This window comes from Phycodurus eques, chromosome 18, assembly GCF_024500275.1.
Source record: "Phycodurus eques isolate BA_2022a chromosome 18, UOR_Pequ_1.1, whole genome shotgun sequence".
Lineage (NCBI taxonomy): Eukaryota > Metazoa > Chordata > Actinopteri > Syngnathiformes > Syngnathidae > Phycodurus > Phycodurus eques.
The window spans coordinates 16,965,081-16,987,330 of record NC_084542.1 but is presented as its reverse complement, the minus strand read 5'-3'; the positions used below and the strand labels follow the sequence as shown (position 1 = coordinate 16,987,330).

At 42.5% G+C, this 22,250-nt stretch overlaps 2 protein-coding genes across 7 annotated transcripts in view; one reads left to right on the top strand and one right to left on the bottom strand.

The window, feature by feature from the left end:
• The window catches only part of LOC133417347 (coiled-coil domain-containing protein 85C-B-like), a 44,382-nt gene extending 33,956 nt beyond the window's left edge, over window positions 1-10,426 (top strand). For 2 of the 5 annotated variants that reach the window (XM_061705063.1, XM_061705062.1), the window contains exons 4-7: window positions 1,346-1,387; window positions 4,043-4,147; window positions 5,485-5,577; window positions 5,649-7,324. In XM_061705063.1, the coding sequence (XP_061561047.1) occupies window positions 1,346-1,387; window positions 4,043-4,147; window positions 5,485-5,577; window positions 5,649-5,870 (462 nt within the window). In that variant the 3' untranslated portion in view covers window positions 5,871-7,324. Of the gene's footprint in view, window positions 1-1,345; window positions 1,388-4,042; window positions 4,148-5,484; window positions 5,578-5,648 lie in introns of all 5 variants that reach the window. The other 3 variants (XM_061705064.1, XM_061705066.1, XM_061705065.1) reach the window with 3 other exon arrangements.
• A 672-nt stretch (window positions 10,427-11,098) lies between these two features.
• Window positions 11,099-15,891, bottom strand: ccnk (cyclin K). 2 transcript variants are annotated; one of them, XM_061705058.1, is made up of 11 exons: window positions 15,769-15,891; window positions 15,051-15,304; window positions 14,887-14,968; window positions 14,073-14,204; window positions 13,864-13,969; window positions 13,721-13,778; window positions 12,664-12,833; window positions 12,376-12,590; window positions 12,270-12,300; window positions 12,131-12,202; window positions 11,099-11,967 (listed from the first exon to the last, which is right to left on the bottom strand). In XM_061705058.1, the coding sequence occupies exons 1-11, from the start codon at window positions 15,775-15,777 to the stop codon at window positions 11,438-11,440; spliced, it is 1,659 nt and encodes a 552-aa protein (XP_061561042.1). In that variant the 5' UTR covers window positions 15,778-15,891; the 3' UTR covers window positions 11,099-11,437. The 2 variants fall into 2 exon arrangements, with proteins under 2 accessions (XP_061561042.1, XP_061561044.1); XM_061705060.1 differs by having other exon boundaries at window positions 15,051-15,301.
• Between the last annotated feature and the right edge of the window lie 6,359 nt (window positions 15,892-22,250).

The window sequence follows — 22,250 nt, the reverse complement described above, 5'->3', positions numbered from 1 at the left end:
CCGAGTCACACGTTTTTTTTTTTTTTTTTTTTTTCGAAAATTGAACAGATTTATGAAAACCGGGACAATATTTAGATGGAAAAAAATATGTACTTAAATAAATTCTAGGTTAAACTGAACTGTATTATGTTTTAAGTGTATATTTACAGTACAGTGCTATTTTTTTTTTTTTTTCTTTATTCAAAAAACAATGTTTGCTTTCATGGAGGACTACAGAAACAGAGACTTTACTGTTGAGAGGCTGAAATCAGAGGTTTTGGTCAATTTTCAGTCAAAAAGGTCTCGAAACGATTAATCGGTCATCAAAATAGTTCTCGATTAATTTGACAATCAATTAGTTGTCGATGAATCGGTTAATTGTTGCACCTGTAATTATGGATATTATAAGTGTCATAAGCAGGATCTTTCAAGCCATTTGTGGGCGCTCGAATCGATTATCTTAAGCTCAGGAAGGCGGTTGAGAGTCTAAGTATTTTTGATAGCAACTGCGATGCTGCCGAGATGGTCAAACTCCGGTCGACCAAAAGCTCCGCCGGCGACCGGCGTTTGAACTCTTCTATGCAGCTTTTTTTTTGGGGGGGGTTTGTTTTTGTTTTTTATTTTGAGCGGAGCCAACAACACGAGATGATGAGCGTCATCGGCGGCTGTCTGCGTCTCGGTGTTGATGCATGTTTAATTCATGGCGGAGGCTTCAATGGTGAGCGTCGGTTAGCCCCCGTGGCAAAAGAGCGAGGAGACGCTAAATGACAGAATCCGGCGGTGTTAACCTCGCGATGACTTCGCCCACGTTTGGAAGATGCCAGCGTGGAGTTGGGAGGGGGCCAGGGGGGTTCGGGGAAGCGAAAGAGGGTTCACGGCGAGGTCACGTCAGTCTGCGTGGAGACGTAAGGATGGCTCATTTGAACGCGCTCTCGCAAATGTCTCACAAACGAACTCAATACGTCACCCCCGTTCTTCTTTTTTACCGTTTAATGACGACTTTCCTTGCCTTTCACTTGAAAGACATAAATACTTCCATTATAGAAAACTGTTTCGCTCGAGTGTCACTGCTTGTATTCTGTTTTGCACTAGATTGTCACTGCTATATTTTGCTTAATCTTTTGGTACTTTACATTTAGTATTAAAAAAAAAAAGAATTTCATGTTTTTAGTTATTTTATTCATTTGTATTTTTCAACACTTGTTTATCTCTCTATACAACAAATTCTGTTATTTGTGGGTAGTTTTTAACCAAAAGAATTTCACCAGATTGTCATTGCTTTATTCTACTTCTTTTCATTTATTTTTATTTTCTGTAGTGCCTGTACTTAAACGTGGTCAACAATATTCCTGTTTTCCTTCTGCAGGCTCACAGTCGTTATAGTTTATCCCAGATACACACGAAGAAGGTAACTGCTGCTCACTTGTCTCTCTGGTGGCGGAACTTTCAGCTCAGCTTTTCGGGCTTTCTCCTACAGAGCACAACGAAAACATCTGCACAATAAAAGTTTGACATCAAATCTGTGAAAACTCAAAACGATTTTCGTCTAACTTGCCATCTCGGCTCGCCGTCATTCTTTGAAGTCTCGCCGATAAGCTAGGCTAATGGCTTTAGCCTAGCGCCATTTTGTCATCCAAACAACGTAGTTCTGTTTCAGATTGAAATCAAATCTGCGTTCAACATGAAACCTGACTCAAAGATGTTGGCTAATTTGGCAAATTAGCTAATTAGCTTCCCAGCCCCAAACCTTATCTAAACTAGGCTAACAACTAATTGCTTTAGCCTGAAGTCTGCCGTTCAAATCAAATCTCTTGTCCTTGCGCTAAGCGAAGCTAAACAGCTAATGGCCGAGTGAGGTCAAAAGTCAAAGTGGTTTGAGGGTATTATGATGTTTCTCTGGCATGTGCGCGCCTTTTGCGGGGATGTTTTTTCTTGGTGTCCGTAAATCTTTTCCTTGCAAGGTGAGCAAAGGCTCCATTTGCTCTGCGGTGCGTAAAAGAAGTTGCTCTTGTCTCGGCTTGCCGGGACGACTGCCGGCGGCCGCACGCATACATATTTGAGACTACAAGTCCGACACAGGTAGAAACGCACATCCACAATGCACTCAGTGCTTTCTTTTGAAAAGCTCTTCTTTGGAATGCTCGTTGGTGAATAAAACGCGCGTTGAGTTTCCACGGGCGGGCCTCTTATTTCGGGAATGAGTCGCCTGCTTGTTAAACTTCCTGCTTTAAGCTCGAAGGGAACAAAAGTTTCTTATCACAGGAATGTTGACCTTCTCGTGGATGCTGTTTAACAACGTGTGGATATTAACCGGCAAAGACTCGAGCGAGCATGAGGGAAGCAGGTGTGCATGTACCCACACAATTCAGAAATCGGCCAAACTTCGTTCTGAAAGATGATGTCTCACTTGTACCTCGTTAGAAAAGGTTGAGTTCACTTGAGGGGATTCATTTTGAAAAATGCACTCGTTTGGAATCCTTTCCGAAGACTCGGCAAAGGCTTCCCATACAAGAACCATCAAGGCAACTCACAGGGGGGAAAAAATGCTCATAATTTGTAAAGCAACAACAAAAATATAGATTTCTAAAAAATGATGCATTTATTAGGAGTCTTATTCTTCACTCTTATTTCATATAAGAAAGACTGTTATGCTTCTTCTGTAGGCAACTAGCGGCACAAATTAGCGGTAAATGCGAAGTATTTGGGCAAACAACTGCGACAATACAAATTGTTAGCTTGGACAACGCTTTTCTTGCGGTGCTCGGATGGGAAACAATTGGGAAAAAGGAATGACAACAAATTCAGGTTTTGAAAACAACTGAGAAAACATTTTTCTTTAACTTCGTAACGATGTTGCTCGTCAAGAGGCAAATGTGGGAGCTTTCTCTCGAACAAAAGTTGCAGCAAGTGGTTGTCAAAGCAACATATTGCGCTACTTCTGTAACACTACATTGCGACAAATGAGTGGAAGATCATCGATCGGTTTGTTTCAGTCCAGCGGACTTGACATTTTCCCAGCGACCGAGCCCTGGAGACAAACGCGGCGAGATGCCGGGGTGCCATTCGAAAGATTGAAAAACAACGTAAGAGATCAGCCGGCACCACGGGAAGGACGCGAAAAGGTTAGCGAGACGCTAAGTGTGCGCTCGTAAGATAACGGGGGGCAGACAACAAACACTGTGCTCGTGGATGCGGCGCTATTTATAGCATCGGCGCTCTCAGGCCTCACGCGTTCATACACCGACATTGAGAACATAAGCGGTCACGTTTCCTGAAGGAATGCTCTTAAATTTGATTAAAATTGCCTTCAACGGCTCCTAAGTGGTGCATACCTTGAATTCGATTACCTAATAATTATTTATCTTAGAAGTATTATTGCCTGCACTTGAGAAGGAGACGAAGAAGAATCACCTTTTATTGTCACGAACATGCATGCATGCACACGAAATTTGTTCTCTGCATTTAACCCATCACAGTGAACGCATACACATGTGAGTGGAACACACTGGAGCAGGGGACTTTGTGGTCACATTTAGCGGAGAGGTCTTACATTTCATCAAAGTGGTCTTTTAAAAGCTCTCAAACGGTGCATACTTTTATGTAATTCCCAAAAAAAATAATCACAAATCACAAATGGTAATGCGACATTTGTTAAAATATCGTGATGTCATATTGAGCTCATGTTGCCGGGTCTCTGTTGGGAAGGAAAGGCCTTCAGTTTGTTCCAAAAAAAAAAATCCTTGGGTGTATATTTTTATGTGATTTCAAAAGATCTGATATCTGTTAGAATGTTGAACTCATTGCGAAATGAATGTGTATACGGTACTTTTTATTTCATCAAAAATCATATTTAGTCATCTACACATATTGGTCAAAATGAAATCGATCTCAGTGGCCTTAAACAAGGTTTTTCAAGAAAATCTTCCATTTGGTGGCTTTTGTGTTCTGGGTGTTTGCTTCTGTTTCTGGGCTGCGGGCTCAAACGTTCATAAACGTACGCGTTTATGTTATGATTCCTATTCGCACGTGCATATTTTTTTTGGGTTTGTGTTCTTGTCCTCAGTGTAATCCAGGTGACTTGCGAGCCCTGCGGAAAGGGATGAGCCTCTACCACTCCGAGTCGCAGCTGTCCTCGCTGCCCCAACGCCAGGACGCCATGCACAACACGGTCGCTACACGCGCACACACACACACACAGACACACACTCGAAAAAGAAATGCAAATAATAGCCTCTGCTCCGTGCTCAATTCTTCATCGAAAATGAGAAATATATATGACATCTTTACATCCGCTCAGCCATCTTTCATATTCATTCGAAACTAAAAATGGCCATATTTGATCGAGAGAAAAAGTCACTTTTTAGTTTTTGTGAGAATTTTGAGTTTCGGTATTCCAAGGGAAGAACTCTTGTTGAATCGCATTACACCCGAAAGGAGAAGTTATTGCATGCTATCATGTCAAAGTACAAAATAACAATGTAAAAATCTGTCTGCCGCTTTGAAATGAATGCCCGCATGAAAGTAATCATCTCCCACAACCCAGCCTCACCTTTAACCTCTCCGAGGGGCTGCGTAATTGTTTTCAGGCTGCTTCAGGAGAAAATAAAAAACCAAAGTAGCGTTTTAATCACGACTTTAGCGCTCAAGTGCATCGACGTGCCGTGTCTGCGCGTTTCATTTCACGGCGTCAGCTCAGCGTATCGACCTGCCGGGTGGGCGCAATTCATGATGCGGCCGACCTCAGCAAAGTGGATTTATGTGGTCACTGCACCTTTAGGAGCACATTAAATACACGTTCGTGTCTCTTTGGCCTCCCTCAGATCAAATAACCGAAAACGCCACCAGTTTTGAACTCCAGTGCCACCTTAACATACCACTTTTAGTATCTTGAGACGACCTTTGCCGATTGGAATGAATGGAAATGCCATTAATCCGTTTCAGCCGAACCCAAAGAGCCTCAATATTTTTTTGGGGTGTAAATAGCCCGCTATAATGTTTTATTGGACTAACATAAATTAAATAATGTAAGGAATGGTGATGAATTCATTGCCACTCCTTCTGGTGTGTGCGATTCGGCCACCGGGTGGCAGTATAATGCGAAGAAGAGTTTCACAACTACTGTAAGTGACTCAGTAATATTAATTGTTTTTTTGCAGAGGAAATAGAATATATGTATGTGAGTATTGTTATGTTTGCGTGCAATTTTCTTAGTTTTTAATCTTAAACAGCTTGCTGTCACTTTGTTACGTTCGCGGAAAAGATGGCTGACGACAGATATCGGGAAGTTGCCTTATGGGAACGGATTTGTTGGCGGTTAGGAATCACGCGCAACAACACACACCGAATACAATTCTTTTGCGTTTGAAATGGAGATAGACCGAGATGTTCTTTTCAGTACGCGGTCGTGAAGTCGACTCGTCTGATCGACGAATCGTTTCGATCCCTACTTAACAACCGTGAGTTGTGTATGCTAATGCTAATGCTAACGTTGTGGTTCATCTTCAGGGTTCGGGCCGCCTCCCCAACAGCGAATCGTCTCCGGCCACGGGATATTTGTCGTGCGTGCAGAAGCCCGAGGCCGTGGTGCACGCCATGAAGGTGGGCGGGGCTTGGGCCTCTTGAAGTTTGCGCCGCCGTGAACGTAGCTCACGTGGCTTTCGGCCCCACAGGTTCTGGAGGTCCACGAGAACCTGGACAAGCAACTTCCCGAAGACTACGAGGATGACCTCAGCGAGAAAGAGAAGGCCATCGTCAGGGAGATGTGCAACGTACGTGAGCGCGCACGCGCACGCGCACAAACGTGCTCGTTAGTGCGTTTGCTATTCTGGGCTGCAATTAAAACTTCGTTCCGGACAAACGAGAGAGGCTTTTTTCCCGTGGCCACTTTTTAGCCACCAAATCAGGTCATTCCACAAATGAGCCGATGATGATGGTGATGATGACGACGGTGGCGGGGGCATCCGTTTTTGTCTTTCTTGCTCTCCTTTTCACTCCCTCCATCGCTCGTTCTCCGGCGAGAGACGTAAGTAGGAATGCCGTGCGGGGGAAAGAGCGCGTGGCCTCCCTCCTCCTCCTCTTCCTCCTCCTCCTCCTCCTCGTCTTCTTCATCCTGCTATCATCGAGCGAGATGAAAAGGTGCTTGTGATGAGAGAGCGGGAGACACACAATGGAGGCTGTGTGTGCGCAAGTGTGCGTGCGTGTGTTTTTCAGGGGCGACAGCGGCACAAAAGAAAGCAAAGTTTGGAATTTTTTTTCGGGACGACACTGGCCTCATTTCAAGGTATCGGGTACTCGTGAAGGCGACCCATACCAGTCCGGGATACGAAAGGCAACAAACAAAATCTGTTAAAAAGGAAGTCTTCCTCCCCAGTAGTTGGCGCTACAGTGCGGCAAAACCCTACTTTGAAACCCTAACCCTGAATTGAAACCCTAACCCCGTTTTGAAACCCTAACCCTGTTTAAGAACCCTACTTTTAAACCCCAACCCTAATTCGAAACCCAAACCCTGAATTGAAACCATCAGTTCAAACCCTAACCCTGTTTAAAAACCCAACTTTGAAACCCTAACCCCGTTTTGAAACCCGAACCCTGTTTTAAAACCCTAATTTCAAACCCTAACCTCATTTTGAAACCCTACTTTGAAGCCCTAACCCTAATCCTGTTTTGAAACCATAACCTTCAATAATAATAATAATAATGCATTAGCCTTATATCGCACCTTTCTCGGACATTAAAAGTCGCATTTCATTTTCACGCATTGTTCCTTCACTCCTCAGTCCCACCTGGTGGTGGCAAGCTGCTTGTGTAGCCACAGCTGCCCTGCAGGGGGCATTGTGACGGGAGGCTGGCTGCCATTCTGCGCCTACGGCCCCTCCGACCGGCGCCGTCATCCATTCTTGGGCAACGTGGGTTAAGTGTCTTGCCCAGGGACACGACGACGACACGCGCCAGGCCTGAATATACAGTTTTCTTCTTTCTTTATTTTCTTGAAAAATCCGACTTAATTCGCTTAAATAATGACTTTTTAACAACTATCTTGAAGAAAAAAAATTCGTCTTGAAAAAAAATACAACTTTTGTCTCGAAGGTTTTTGTTAAACCTTGTTGTTTTTTGTTTTTTTCTTGAAAATCTTACTTCCTCCCCCCCAAAATGTTCGTTTTCTTCAGGGTATTACTTTTTGGCATAAATGTCTGACTTGTTCTTGTCTGTTTTTTTGACGATTTTTGTTGTTGTTTTGTGTCGCATGTTCAGGTGGTGTGGCGGAAGCTGGGCGACGCGGCCGGCTCCAAGCTGTCCATCCGCCAGCACCTGTCGGGCAACCAGTTCAAGGGGCCGCTGTAGCGCCACCCGCCGCCAGGGGCGGGCGGCGGCGCACGAAACCGCCGGGACACCCATCGCGCCAACGTTGCGGACGCTTGACTTTTTGGCCGTCGTCACGGAGACGGAAGACGGAAGACGCCAACGCGACACGGTTCCGAGCACACTTTCATCGGAAATCTGCCCAGTACTTTTTTTTTTGGTATGGACCTTCTGTTGCGCCCCCTAGCTTCTGTGACGGGTACCGCTTTCCAGTCTCCGTTTATTGTGGGCTTCACTGTATAGGGTTTTTCATTAGCATTAGTTAATGCATTATAAAGAGCTAATGCATTACCGCAAGCCGTACGATAAGATTTAAGTGTAGCCTAATGTCGAAAATGTTGTTTCTTATCATTTATTCATGAGTTACATAGCGATACCCTGCCACGTTTATTGCTAGCGAATATAATAAGTATAAATTGTAGTCGTGTTAGGTCGTGTTGACCCACTTTGACTTGGCACCTTTTGGGCTCGTTAACGTCTCCAGATCACCATCAGCTTTATGTATATTCTGTATAAAAAACAACAACAACAACAATAGGAAAACTTCATTGTGACTATTTTACTTTCTGTGTGTGTGTGTTTTTTAACCGACGAGGATTAGGGCCATGCTCAAATGAAAAAAAAAAAAAAAAAGATTGGATGACAATTTGGATTTTTTTTTAATTCAACAAAATAAGTAGTATTACAATATTGTATGTTTTTGGGAAAAAGTAGTACAATTATAAGAACAAAGTTGGAAATTTACAAGGAAGAAATTAAGCATAGCATTCCAGTTTTCATTCCTGTTTTTGTTATCTTACAACTTTTTTATAGAGCTTTTTTCTTATATAATGACTTTTTATCTTGAAAAAAAAAGCACCACATAATAAAAATGATTACTTCCTTCTCCGCCCCAAAAAACAAACAAAACAAGAAACAATGCATCAATGTTCTTATTTTTTCCCCCCAGATAAGAACAAGACTTTTCCCTTACATTATTATATTGTAGTCATCATATTACTTTATTATCTTGGAAAAAAATTGTATTAAAAAAAGGGATTTTTCTCTTACTATTACTTACTTCGTGTAGGTAATATTAAAATTTAAATAAAAAGTGAAAAGTTAAGATTTTAAAACATGTAAAAATAAAATAAAAAAATAGATAAAATTTTAAATAGGTAAAAATAAGCTATTATTACTTATTTAATTAATATTTTATCTTGGGAAAAAAACGTTTTTATCCCAATTCTCTTTTCAACCATTAAATGTTTTCCCCCTTATAACATTTGGAAAGATACTGTTTCTAAAAAGAAAAAAAAATGTGACTTTATTCTGTTGGCTTCGATGTTTTTCTTTTGAGCGTGGTGCTACTAGTCGTCGTCGGTGGAATTCTAGCGTGGCCACGTGATCAACCGTTTAGACCGCAAACGACACGTTTGCTTTTGTTGTGAAAAATATTTGTTATTCTGTGGCTACTAGTCCTTCTCTCATGGGGAATATCAATGTGATTGTTTTTCTTGTTTTTCTTTAACTTTTTCTAACAATGTTTTGAACACGTTCGGATGCCATGTGCATGCTCGACAATCACGTTCTCAGGTTGGCTTCTCGTGGACGCGAACCCGATGGACTTAGCTATTTGAGTGACCAGGTGGAGCCTGTTGACGCTGTGCATGTTCTTCCTAACTTTTTACGGTTGTGACAACGTGCGTCTTGACCCGTTAGCTGTACCCCCGAAACCTTAACCGAAAGAAAATAATAATAATAATTCTGATGTCAGAAGCAAGACAGTATGCACTGATCGAGATGGAAGTGGTACTCCTGTCTTTGCATTTTCACTTCCAAAATAGAACATGTCCACTGTGCACCGCATTCACACACTCAAAAACAAAACCCTAACAAACAGACATGGTGAAGTAAAAAAAAAGTTGTTTTTAATATTTTTTATTTTTTTTTACCAAAGTCGTGTTTTTTTTAAATGAAAAAAAAAAAGCACGGGGGCAGGAATTATAATTCTAATTTTTAAGAAAAAAAAAAAATCTCAACTGATTGGCGAGCGACCAGATCGCTGTATATTAGTCTTGGTAAGCTTTTTTTATGATTATTTTTCAGGGACGCCTTTTTTTTAGTCCCCCCCCCCATCCAAAAAAAAATTTTGGGAAAAAGCTTTTTACGAAGGATGTGTTTTTTGTTTTTTTTTGTCGAGAGAAATAGCTGCACTTGTTTGATTTTTTTCTAGAAAAGTTGTGCTTTTCTAGAAGTCTTTAGAAAACTTCTTTTTCATTCTCTGAGAAATGTTCCCTCCAAGAAGTAGTTTTTTTTTAATGTGCATTTTCCCCCCCTCTAGAATTGTTTTTTCTAGAAATCATGGGCTTTTTCTATCCAAGAATTTTATTTATTTATTTTCGTTTTAGAAAAAGCTTTTTTTCTAAAGTTGGGGAGGGGGGGGGGGGGGTCGAGAGGGGGGAAAAAGTCCAGAAACAAGTACAAATAGTTTCATTAATTTTAGAGAATGCTTTGTGTTCCGGTGAAAAAAAACCCTTTTTTGTTGAAGAGAAATATGCACTCTTCAAGGGAAAGGGAGTTGAGTGTTTTTATTGTTTTTTTTTAATCGTAGTTTTTGGGGTAAATGTGACATCATTTTGTGAAAACAAAATGATAACTCTCCAGAGTACCCCCAACCATCCCACTCCAGTGTGGCTCCAATATTGATTTACAGTACTACTATCTACTAATTCCCAGTAAAAAAGTGTCCTTTTTTTTTTGCTAGGAAGCCATGATTCTCTTGTAGAAAAATGTATATAACATAACATTTGGACTTTTTTGGTTTGCTTTGGAACTCTTGTTAACGCGACTGCGCAGACTTTCACGTCTTGGCGTCCGAGCGGCTCAGAGTTGGCAGAAGAAGAGGAGGCCACGTTTAGAATCAAAAGGAGAGAAAATAAACCTGAGATGAGAAAACAGGGCTCCTGCTTGTTTTGTTTTTGGACCGACACTGCCCCCTTTTGGCACCACTGGGAAAGTTTGGAATATGGCACATACGGCATTTGCTTGAGTGTATCTGTTTTAGAAGAAACTGTACTTTTACGGGCGGCACAGTGGACGACTGGTTAGAGCGTCAGCCTCACAGTTCTGAGGACCCGGGTTCAATCCCCGGCCCCGCCTGTGTGGAGTTTGCATGTTCTCCCCGCGCCTGCGTGGGTTTTCTCCGGGCACTCCGGTTTCCTCCCACATCCCAAAAACATGCATGAATTGGAGACTCTAAATTGCCCGTCGGTGTGACTGTGAGTGCGAATGGTTGTTTGTTTGTATGTGCCCTGCGATTGGCTGACAACAAGTTCAGGGTGTACCCCGCCTCCTGCCCGATGACAGCTGGGATAGGCTCCGGCACGCCCGCGACCCCAGTGAGGAGAAGCGGCTCAGAAAATGGGTGGATGGATGTACTTTTACGCCATCACATTCCGCGTGCTACTTTTACCTTCAAATCTAGCATTGCTTGTGCGATCTGTACCATTTCAATGCGACTTTTTTGTGAAAGCTGGTAAAAAAAAAAGATAAAAAAAATTAAATAAAATTAAATAAAACGTGACCTCTGCCAGGTGAGCCTATTGTGCAGGTGGAAACAAAGAAAGGTAATTTAAAAATTTTTTTGGAGCAGAACTTAGGTCACTTAATTAGTCATTTATCAGTTGATTAGTTGTTGATTGTTGCACCTCTTGCCATATTATCCCTATTTTTTGCAAATAGAGAAGGTTCACGACACAACGGAAGCAGACTGAAAAAAAAAAAAAAAGTTTATTTTTCCCAAGTGCCAATTTGACACAAATCCAAAGAAACAGAAAGGAGCCTTTAAGGCACACGAGGGCGGAAAGTCCACCTGGTCCGGCGCCCCGACATCGAGGAAACCCTGACGAGACGACCGAAGAAACTAGAAGCCGTAAAAATGAAACATTTTGCAACCGGCAAACCAAAGAAGAAGCATGTACGACTAAAGCAAAGGCAAACGAAAAGCAGGCCAAAGAAGAAGCAAACCAAAGAAGAAGCATGTACGACTAAAGCAAAGGCAAACGAAAAGCAGGTGTACCCCGACCTTCGCAAGTCTATTGGCTCTATTGGCTGCAGTTCATCTCATCCACCCGCCTCGGGTCATGGGCATGCCGGGCGGCGGGGGCAGGGGCACCTGCGGCTGGCCTTGCGGCACAGGCGGAGGCGGGTACCCGGCCGGGGGAAGGCCGATGCCGGGCGGGGGCATGTGCGGCGGCGGAGGGTAGTTGGTGTAGCCTGGCGGAGGGTAGCCGGGCGGCATCGCGGGCGGCGGGTAGCCAGTAGGCGGAGGATGCGCCGGCGGCGGGGCCGTGGGCGGCGGGTAGACGTGGTAGGGTGGCATAGGGGGGGCGTACGCGGGCGGCATTGGGGGCGCGTAGGCGGGCGCCTCGGTCTTCATCATGGACTGCAGGCTCTGGTAGCCCTCGCCCGACATGTACGAGCCAGTGGTGGACATGATGTAGTTGGAGGGCGGCGGCGGGGGGGGGCGATGGGGGAGGGGCGGGGGCTGGTGGGGCTGGTTGGGCGGCGGCGCGTGAGGGGGCGGGGGGGCCGCTTCGCTCGGGGGTTCCGCTTCGGCGGGCGGGGCGGGTGCGGCGGGTTTGCGGTCTGGAAGGGAAGAAAAAAAAAAGTTATTAAAAATGACATTTAGCATTGTACAGTGGACATTCACAAATTCTCTTAGGATTTTTCTTCCAAACTAGACAATTTTAGTGAAATATGGTACTGAATCTTGGCCTTTTTTTGAACGTGCCAAAGAGGTTTCGCGTACCCGGGGGCGGCTGCGAGGTGGGCAGCGGCGGCATGGGGCTCTCCAGCCGAGGAATCTTTGATCCAACTTGTTCTGCGGATGAAAGAATATTAAACGTGTTCCAATATTACAAGTGTGTATTCTTCGGAAGTGTGTGTACCTGGGGGCTTGGCTTCTTCCTTGGGGGAGGTCTGCAAGTAGACGATTCACATTTTAGCGGGTGGCGGCGCAAAGCGGACGAGAAAGACACAAATGGAGGCGCTCACGTGTGCCCGCTTGAGTTGGCGCGCGGGGCTGCCGCCCTGAGGGGGCGTCTTCTTGGCCGGCGGCGGGGGCGGGACGGCGGCCGGCGGCGCCGCCGGAGGGGCGGGAGTCAGGGCGGGGGCGGCGGGCACGCCGGCCGCCCGCTCCTTGTCCTGCAACTGCTGGGGGATGGGCTTGTTGCCGTGGGAGTACAGGTCCAGGATCTGGTGGCAGATGTCTAGCGCACGACACGGCGGGTCACTTTCGAGCTTAGCGCGCCCGCCTCGGCGACTAGCGGGCGCCCGGCGTACCTTCCAGAAGCTCCACGGGGACGTCCTGCACGAATTGCTCCCACCAGCGGCGGGACGACTGCTTGGCCGTCCACTCCTGGATGTCGAACTTGCACAGGCGGCCGGCCAGGTACATGACGGCCACCGCGATGATCTCCGGCTCCCACTGCAGCGACAGCATGGTGCACAGGCTGCCGGGTGGCGAGCGTGGCGAGGGCGGGCGAGGGGGGCGGGGTTACTACAGGTCACCTGTTGTCGACCAATTCATCCTCAACAATACAATCGTGAGCCCTTTACCTTACTGACAAATGAAAGAATACAACTTCTCTCGTAATCCTGTGACACAACAAAAGCTAAAGTTGTCGTTTTTACAATACAATGGTATATTTATATTTATTTGTAAAGTTGAAAAGATCATTTTTTTCTGAGAATACTTTTTTTTTTGTAATGTTACAACTTTATCTTCTAATCAAGAATTATTTCTCCAAAATACTACTTTGTCGTCTTGTGACTTTTCCCCTCATAATTATACTCCCCCCCCCCCCAAAAAACGTTTTTAAAGGCTGCTTTTTTTTTTTTAAGTACTTTTGCTGTTCAATCTTTGAAACTGAAAACCATATGACTCCTACTTCCCACCACAAAACATTTTAACACAGAAATTGAAATATTTAGGAGGAAGGTTTTCATTCTATCAAGATAAAAGTGCTAATATGAGAAAGTTGTATTCTCCAAGACAAAGTGGTAAGATATGATATTTGCTCGTGAGAAAGTTGTATTATTATCTGAACAATATCATTTTTTTCTTTCTCCCAAAATGGTTTAAAATAAATAAATAAATAAAATCCTCATTTCAATTTTTTTGCAGGACTATTGGGGGGGGGGAAGAAAAAAAAAAAAAAAAAAAAAAAACATTTTGACAATATTATGACTTTTTCCTAGAAAGAAAAAGTGACACTGGTAGCAAAATGTATTTTTTTCCTTAATTTGAATGGGAATGTCCAAATTCTTGTCAATTCGCCGATTCATTCAATAATGAATTTTTCGCAGGAGATTAATGCGTCACGTGACCGCGGCTCACCTGTCATTGACAAAGGTCCACGCCATCTGGAGAACCTTGCACACTTTGTTCTTCTCGCCTTTCGCGACACAAGACGGCAAATGTCAGTTGCGGACATAAGATTAACCACGATGACGACATTAAACGTAATACATTTCATTGACCTTTGAGCTGCTTGACATATCGCAGCAGGAACATGTACGGGTGCTCCACCTGCAGATCGAACTTGATCGTTTGCAGCAGGATTCGCTCCAACACCATCACCTCCTCCTGGAACGCGCACACGCACGCACGCACGCAATTTGGTTTGCCTTTTTCTACCAACGGTAGGAAACTTATTTGGCGCGCCTATAAAAGTGTTTCCGAAACGGACCTTGGGGTCGTCTCCAAACTGCGCGAACTGCACGTCGTTGAGCAGACTGCGCGCCGTCTTGATGATGTCTTTACACTTTTTGGGCGTTTCCTCCACTTTGCCCGCCAGAAAGAGACAACAAGCGCCCGTCACCTGAAACACAAACGTGCTCAAAACGTTTCTCTGAAGGAGGAGGAAAGAAAGAAGGAGAGAGAGAGGGAAGAAGAAGAAAAAAAAAAAAAAAAAAAAAAAAAAAAAAAAAAAAGGCAACATTCTTTGCGAAAAAGTATCACCTTTTGTTTTAGAAAAAATATGACCCCCCCCCAAACACTTTTCTTGAAAATATGGCTTCATAAAGAAATGTTTTTTGTCCCAAAAAACTGGGATTTTCTCCCAAAATTATATTTCGTTTAAAAAAAAAAAAGGGGGGGGAAATACCTTTTTCATAAAAAAATGACTTGTCACCACATCAAATAAATTTTTTTCAAAACAAATATTTTCCCCTCAGAAAATAAGCATATTGTCTGATTTTTATGAAAAAAATACAAATAAATTCTACTTCACAAATACATGTAAAGTGAGACAGGAAAAAAAAAACTGTCATTTAAAACAAAATTCACTATTTTCTTGAAAACAATTACATTCTTTAAAAATAAAAATTTACGTTTCACAAAAGCACTCTGAAATAACTCAGAAAATGTTTCTTGGGGGGTGGGGGGGAGAACCCAAAATATTTCCTAATATTCATTTAAAATGTTAAAAAAATAATAATAAAATAAAAAAAACTCACCCCAAAGATTCCTCTGAAAAATACATAGCCCTGGAGTGAACTTACATATCTGGGGAACTGCTTGAAAGAGTGAAACATGTAGAAGCGGTGGAAGTAGATGATGCCCGTCGCCAGCGTGTCGTAATGTCTGCCGGTCGTCAAGGAAATCACGCAGGCACAAGCGCCGACGCCACTATACGTTTTCAAACATTTGCCACGAAAGAGGATACAGGCCGAGTCGGGTGCCCACGTCGAATATGAAGCGGGCCCCCTCTCTGCGGTAGCGGGCTTCCGTTCCCGGGTCCAGGCCTTCGGACTGAGAGGGCGTGTGCGCCAAATCCTTCTTGTCCCAGTACCAGCACGGCTTGATGTGGTCCAACATGGCCTGCTGGCCCCCCGCCGCGTTTTCTTTGGACTCCTTCATCGGCTGAGGGGAGGCCACCGTGGAGGAGGAGGAAGAGGATGGGCCCGCGCTGCCCGCCTGCTGGCACAACAAAAACATGCACAACTTCAGGATTCTCTTTAGCCATATTAAGTGATGCACCATGAACATTACACTAAAATGACGCTCATATTCTACATTTCAAGTTAGCCGCTCACGAAGCATTTCAAAGCGCAAGGAGGAATTTTATAACAACAACAGACGCGTGTTAACATTCATTTTCTTAATAATGACTTTTTCTTTCATTCATTTTTTTTAGCAAACACCTCAGAGCGCATCATTTTCTTGGAAAACTGACTTTTTTCTAAAAATAAAAAGGATTTTTAAGGACTTTTTTAAAAATGTGAAAAAAAAAGAATATACAAATACTGTTAAATTACTTTGCCAACTAGCTAACGAGCTAGCATGCTAAGCCCAACTCCAAAACGTCAAACCGCTACGAAAAGGCCTTACACATCAATATTTGACAAACCTTTCAAATAAAAAAAAGATAGCGCGTGTCCTACCTTCAACATGTAGCCACAGTGGGGGGGGGGGGGGGGGGAAATCCTTCTAAGAACAATCAGTGGTTGACTCAAAAGTACCTAGCTAGCTAACGAGCAGCGTCCATTGTGACGAGCAAGAGCGCCGCCATTATGGATTACGTAGGATCTTACGTGCTTGTGACGTAAAGACGCATTTCACGCGATCCGGAAGACGTCACTCCAAAAAAAACCAACAACAACAAAGAGACGGCACTCCCGAATTTGACTAGTCGTGACAAGACATTCAGCCACTCAATAAATGTTTGTTTTCTGTTGACAAATAATACACTAATCCATCTCTTTTACCAAATACCAAAACATACGCTCGCGTTGCCAGTAAAAAAAAAATGTTTTTCACCATTTCTAAGCGAGAAGATATGACATTTACTGTTTATAACCCTCTCCTGAAATGTCTAGTGCGAAAATGTACTACTGTATTGTGTGACTGTTGCAAGTACTGGACTGTATTGTACTCGCAAGTACGAACGCCAGAGGGAGCCAAATAGCTACTTGTCAATGCGGACGAACCGTGGACAAGATATGTTTCATTTAATCAAATGTGACACCTGACATCGTTGATGAAAAGTTATTTGAAATAAAGAAGAAGAGGCGATGCAGTGTCTAAATTAATCAAACCTGACTCTTAACATTAATTATTATTACGCGTGATACAGTAGAAAAATACAATAATCAGTGAGAAATGTGTTTTGTTTTGTTTGTGCTGTTTTTAAGGATACATAAGTAAGGATTTTATTTAAAAAAAAATGTTACAGCATTTTTCACAGCGATTCATAAAGTGCTTTACATGGTTAAAATACAGACATACATATATGGAATACAAATTCACAACATTTTATAAATGTAATGGAGTATGGTCAGCCCTTTTTCAACTTTCATTTACGTTCACTATTATACTCTTATTTTCTTTTAATGTTTTCTTTTATGATTCCTCTTCCGATAACAAAATGTGTTTGTTTCCTACTTGAAGAAAGCGAGCTCGGCACTCGGGACATTCCTTAAAAGTCCTTCTCACACGGTTGGGTATTTTGAGAGTGACGTGAAAAATATTTTCATTAAAAATGCACGATGGCAAGAAGGAATGAACACGCATACAGACTACAGAATACTTTTGGGATCATGTAGGCCAAAAGGCAACATCTACAAAAGAAAAAAAAAATGGCGTGACACGCTAATGTAGCTGTTAATATTTCCTCAACAATTAAAAGTGACATCATGTTATGAAGTGACACGACCTGCCATGGACAAAAGTTCCTCAGTGACATGAGTTGACCCGGCTGGCTTCGTCTCCACACGGCGGGCGCACCTTTGAGACGCCCCCGCGGTGAATCATTTAGGCCCCGATTAAAAATGGGGAATCTGCATGCATTATAAATTCATCCGTGCTCGGACAAATCCTCTTAACCGGTGGCAGGAATTGTCAGGACGCGTCCCGTGGAAAAGAAGTAAAAGCGTCGTCTGCTTGTATCGCCCGTAGCAAGGGAGCGTCTCAATGTGTCACTCACGTCAACACACACACACACACACACACACACTCGTGGATTCTGCAGTAAATCAGCTTATGAATAATATATCTATCTACTTTCTTTATTAATATTAAACATTGCATAATGAAGCGGCGCCGCGATGCGCCCTTCGGATGAGTGCGACATTCATATTTGCATGAAGTGGACCTCTCATTGTTTATGTCACGCTGAGCTTTGCCGCATCCAAATGGACGCAGCCTTTGACCCCCAAGGGTGCCACATTCCCTTTTTTTCATTTTTTTTTCTAACCCACTTTTTGACTCATAAAAACTGCATTGTGTGTGCTGTTTGTCCTCATATGTGTTGGCCTGTTTTTATGTCACTTTTTAAAAAATATGTTTTTTTTGTTGATCTGAAAATGTTTTAAAAATATATAAACTTTCCTTTTTTTTTCAACAAATTGATATTACACATTTTATTTAATTTGATTTTATTGATTCATTGTTTGATGTAAAGTTAACTTTAAATTTTCTGTAATATTGTATATAATTCATTTATTTTGTATTTGCCCTCGTGCTATTCAATGTATCCATCATTTTTTAAAAATATTTGTGTTAATAATTTTTTTTTTTTGTTTTAGTTTTCAGAAATCCTTTTAAAAAATAGTTGTGAAAAGTGTTTTGTATTTTTAAAAAATCTTTTACATTTGTATTTATTTTTTATTTTGCTAATTTACTCATCTTTTACGTGCAGTATATATTTAAAAACTTCTCTATTTTTAAGGGCTTTTTAAAACATATTTTATATTTTTTTCAGTTATTTGTATTTGCCCTCACATGTCAGTAAAGTTAGACGTAATTGTTTTTAAATACAATTTTTGTTAAGTTTAAGACTCAAAAATGTTTTACACTTATTTTTCACTTTCCCTTTTTAAAAAAATATTTGTACTTCTCACCATTCCTTCTTGAATTGTTTAAAATATTTAGTTAATATATATACATATATATATATATGTATATATATATATATATATATATATATATATATATATATATATATATATATATATTTTTTTTTTTTACATTTGTACTTAATTAAAATTTGTTATTACGGATTTATATGTGGTGTTCACTTTTAAAATGTTCTGTCTTTTTTCACTTCTTTCAGTTCAGTTCAGTTTATATTATTGAGTTTTCTTGTATTTGTCTCATACGGTCTTTGAAGTTTTTATTTGTTAATTTTATAAGTTGTATTCATTTAAAAAAATATATTTTTCAATCTATTTTTATTATTTTTTTTGGTCATATTTTGAGTTGAGAATTATGTTAGATTTGTATGTATTTTAAATTAGCTCCATCCATTTTGCTTGTCCAACCAATCCCATGTTTTTACTAATGGTATTTTATAGGAATGGAATGTAACATTGAATGTATTTGCTCTACTTGTAAAACAGTTTAAAAAAAAAAATGTTACTTCAAAAAAATCCTGCTCAAGGTTTTATGATGGGACAGTTTCACCCAGGAACAGACCACTTTTATATTCATCATTTAAAAAATTGTTAACATTTTTTTTGGGTGCAATTTTCACAAAGCGACCAGCCGTGTTTCGTAGCTTGTGTTCGACGCAAGAGTTTCCCGTTTGTCGTGTAAATGCGGCCCAACTTTCTTTTAGCTTAGCCCGGTTTCTTATAAACACCCCGCGGTGCGTTTAGGTACCGAGGGGGGCGGCACTCAGCGCGTCCCCTCAGAGGCAACACTTTGGACTTAAAACATTTCCCGTGTCCACAAACGGTCTTTGTGGTGCAGCCTAAACTGCCTGCGCATACAAGCTATAATGGGGACGTTGATGTATTATTGAGAGCACCCACGGGTGAGGATCAAGGGAGCCGGGGAGAGCCTGTGTGTTGTCGGATTCATGTTTCTTTCTTACGCATTCGTTGGAGATGCGGGTTGCAACCAGAGAGAAGAAAAAAAAAAGAAGAAAAAAATCAAGTCGAAAGCATCCCCCAAAAAGTTGGGAGCTGTGTACATTTATACATTTCCTGCCGCTTAAACGAAAGTCTGATGACCGATTAATTGCCCGATTCATTTTGAATATACTTTGATGCTGAAACCAAAACTTAGCATTGTCGATTGTTTCAGTGTCCTCATATTTGTCCTACGTTATGATGTGCTCATGTGTGGGAAAAAACAACAACAACAACAACTAAAAACCGGCAAAAATCGGCTTATTTTTTGCATTTTTAAAAACGTTTGTTTGAATGTCACAATCTTTGTCTTATGTTGTAATGTGTTAACAAGTACAAAAACAAAACAAAAAAATGGTAATATTGGTCGATTAAATGGGCTGGCTGCTTAATCGGTAGGCGGGGCGTGCTAACGAGTAGCATCGGTCCGTGTCGCCGCGTTTTAACCCTTTCAGGCGACAGATACTTGAACACAAATGGCGGCGCGACATATGTAGACAGATAACATAGAACAACAAACGAGAAGTAATACTCGCAGGCACATCTTCTTTATCCTCTGCGAAGAACAATGCTACTATTATTGCGGTTTATGAAGGAATGGTGACCAGCCGGTTTGACGGAGCAAAAAAATCTCTCAAAAAAGACCCCCCAAAAACTGCTCCAAACCAAAACGTTTGACTTTCTGTGTCTTTTTTGCCCATGACCTCTTGAGACTTTTCGGCGAGCCTACTCACGATAGAAACGCTCAAAACCTTCACCTTTCCACGCTAAACAGGATGGAGGAGCTACATTTTCTGCCCCTGAACGACGGCTGCCGAACGTCGTGCCGTTTCGGTCCTCCGCCGCCGCGTCCGCCGAGGTTGCGTCTACTTGAGCCAGAGCCGAGATGACATTTCATTGATATAAATAATTAGTGACCCTGAAAGTCCCCCGGGCCTGCCCCGCAGCAATCAAACTTCTAATGCTCTTAAAATTGCTCGCCATCTTTTATTAATGGCCCGGCGTTAAATGTATCGCCGCTGCGGCGAGCGACAGAGCAACCGCTTCTTCTTCTTCTTCTTCTTCTTCTTCTTCTTCAGCTGTTTTATATCGGACAATGTATTTCTGGTCGCCGCCGTGAACGATGACGGCTCATTAGCGCTTTTTAAGAGCCTCGGCGCCAACACAACGCGCGCGTCGACGTCCTCCGTTGAAATAAATGCAAATGCTATTCATCCGTTCCAGCAACCCGAAAATTGTAATGTAGGAAAAACAGCAATCTATATTTACTGTACTTTATAAAACATGAAGTCATAGCAAGTGTTGTGCTCAAGACCACACTACCCCAGACCAAGACTCGCCCGAGACCAGAACTCATTGAGACCGAGACTTTCGGGAGACAAGATGACGATGTGGTCTTGAGACCGGACTCGAGTGTCACAATACTGGACTCGACATATAAATCACAATACTACTAATAAGTTCATTATGAAATAGAACGCAAAGAATAGACCACTTGGTGCGCTGCGATTCATCCAGCCTGCAGGTGGGGGCAGTATAACACAGCCATGAAGACATGAGCGAAGAAGACTTTCATAACTACTGTAAATAACAGCAAGAATTTTGGTGGTTTTTCACAGAAGGCGAAGAATATGTGTGGGAATATCGCGCGACGTACACGAGACGCCAATCGAGGTTGATCGATGAATTGATGGTCATCTCGGAGGGGGGGGGGGGGGGGGGGGGGGCAAGAGACCCGCAGCGACACGCAGCAACGCGAAGCCGCTCGTGTCGACCAATGTGGCGCAACGGATGTCCGCCATCCGTGGCCTTCCGTAGGAGAATGTGTTGATGTTGTTCATTCAAAACCACCCGCATTGGGCATTTAAAAGTTCAACATTTTTCAATTTGTTTTTTTATTTCAGTTGTTATCATGCGCAAGTTAGCGACATGGGTATTGTATATAACTCGTGTATATGTAAAGTTCACTTTGGTACTGAAGCACATTTCAGTCTGTACGTTCTCACTTTTTGTTTTTTTTTTGCTGAAAGATTTGAATCTGTCCTTCAACTTCTACCAGCTCCCACCGCCCCACCCCCCCTACCAGCTCCCACCCCCCCCACCCCCTACACAAACATCTGCACTCTTACTTGGTTTACCATTTTCCCCGTTGAGCACATTTGCCGCCTCTGCCCTCGCCGCAGCTAAGTGTTGTACTTGAGCGTGCCGACAGAGGGCGCTGTTGTCTAGGAAGATGCGCGCCCGCGGCCGCCATCACGCGGGACGCAGCCTCCCTTTTCCCTCCTTTATGCTTCAAACGTCTCACTGCGTCTTAGTCGAGCTAAGTTAAGGAATGAACAATCCCACTGCACAAACGTAAAAGAATCATGTGTTTTTTTCCCTCCCAGACACTTTGAATGTATATTCGTTATATATATATATATTTTAAATGTATAACTGTTGCACGACTTTAATACGATGTATATTTTCAAGTTTTCACTTCGGCGTCGTGTTGTTTGAGTCCCTATGTTTCCTTTTCGCGACAGCGCCACCTGCTGCACCGCTCGCGGCGTCAACGTGGAGAACAGTGAGCCGCAGTGACGTCACATTCAAGAGACATTTTCCGGAAAAGACTTTCTTCCAAATTTACAGTGGCACTAAAAAAAAAAAATGCAAATAAAGAGATCGATTCAAATTCTATAAATTCCAAGATGGCCTAACGATGACTTTCTTCTGCTGATTGGTTACAAAAAAGCCGAGGATGAAACCGCATTGCGCCTTTTCCTTAAGTGGCTTTCTTCCGGATTCCGATTGGCTAAAACGGCCAGCGCGGCTACGGCGCCCCCTGTTGATTCGGCGTGCGTCCCCCTTTTTGTTTTTTTGCTTATCGTTATGACTATTATTACTACTCTGATTTTCTTTGACTTATTCCAGGCCACCTTTTTTTCCGGGCTTCTGATTGGTTAAAACGGTCCCAGCGATCAGCTGGTTTACGAGTGCTTCCTATTGCTTTATTTGACCGTGTTCATCATCAT

Coding starts and splice junctions, on each gene's coding strand:
- ccnk (XM_061705058.1), bottom strand. Junction 13,970..14,072: donor AGTTTGGAGACGACCCCAAG/GTCCGTTTCGGA, acceptor TGCGCGTTCCAG/GAGGAGGTGATGGTGTTGGA. Junction 11,968..12,130: donor CACCTCGCAGCCGCCCCCGG/GTACGCGAAACC, acceptor CTTCCCTTCCAG/ACCGCAAACCCGCCGCACCC.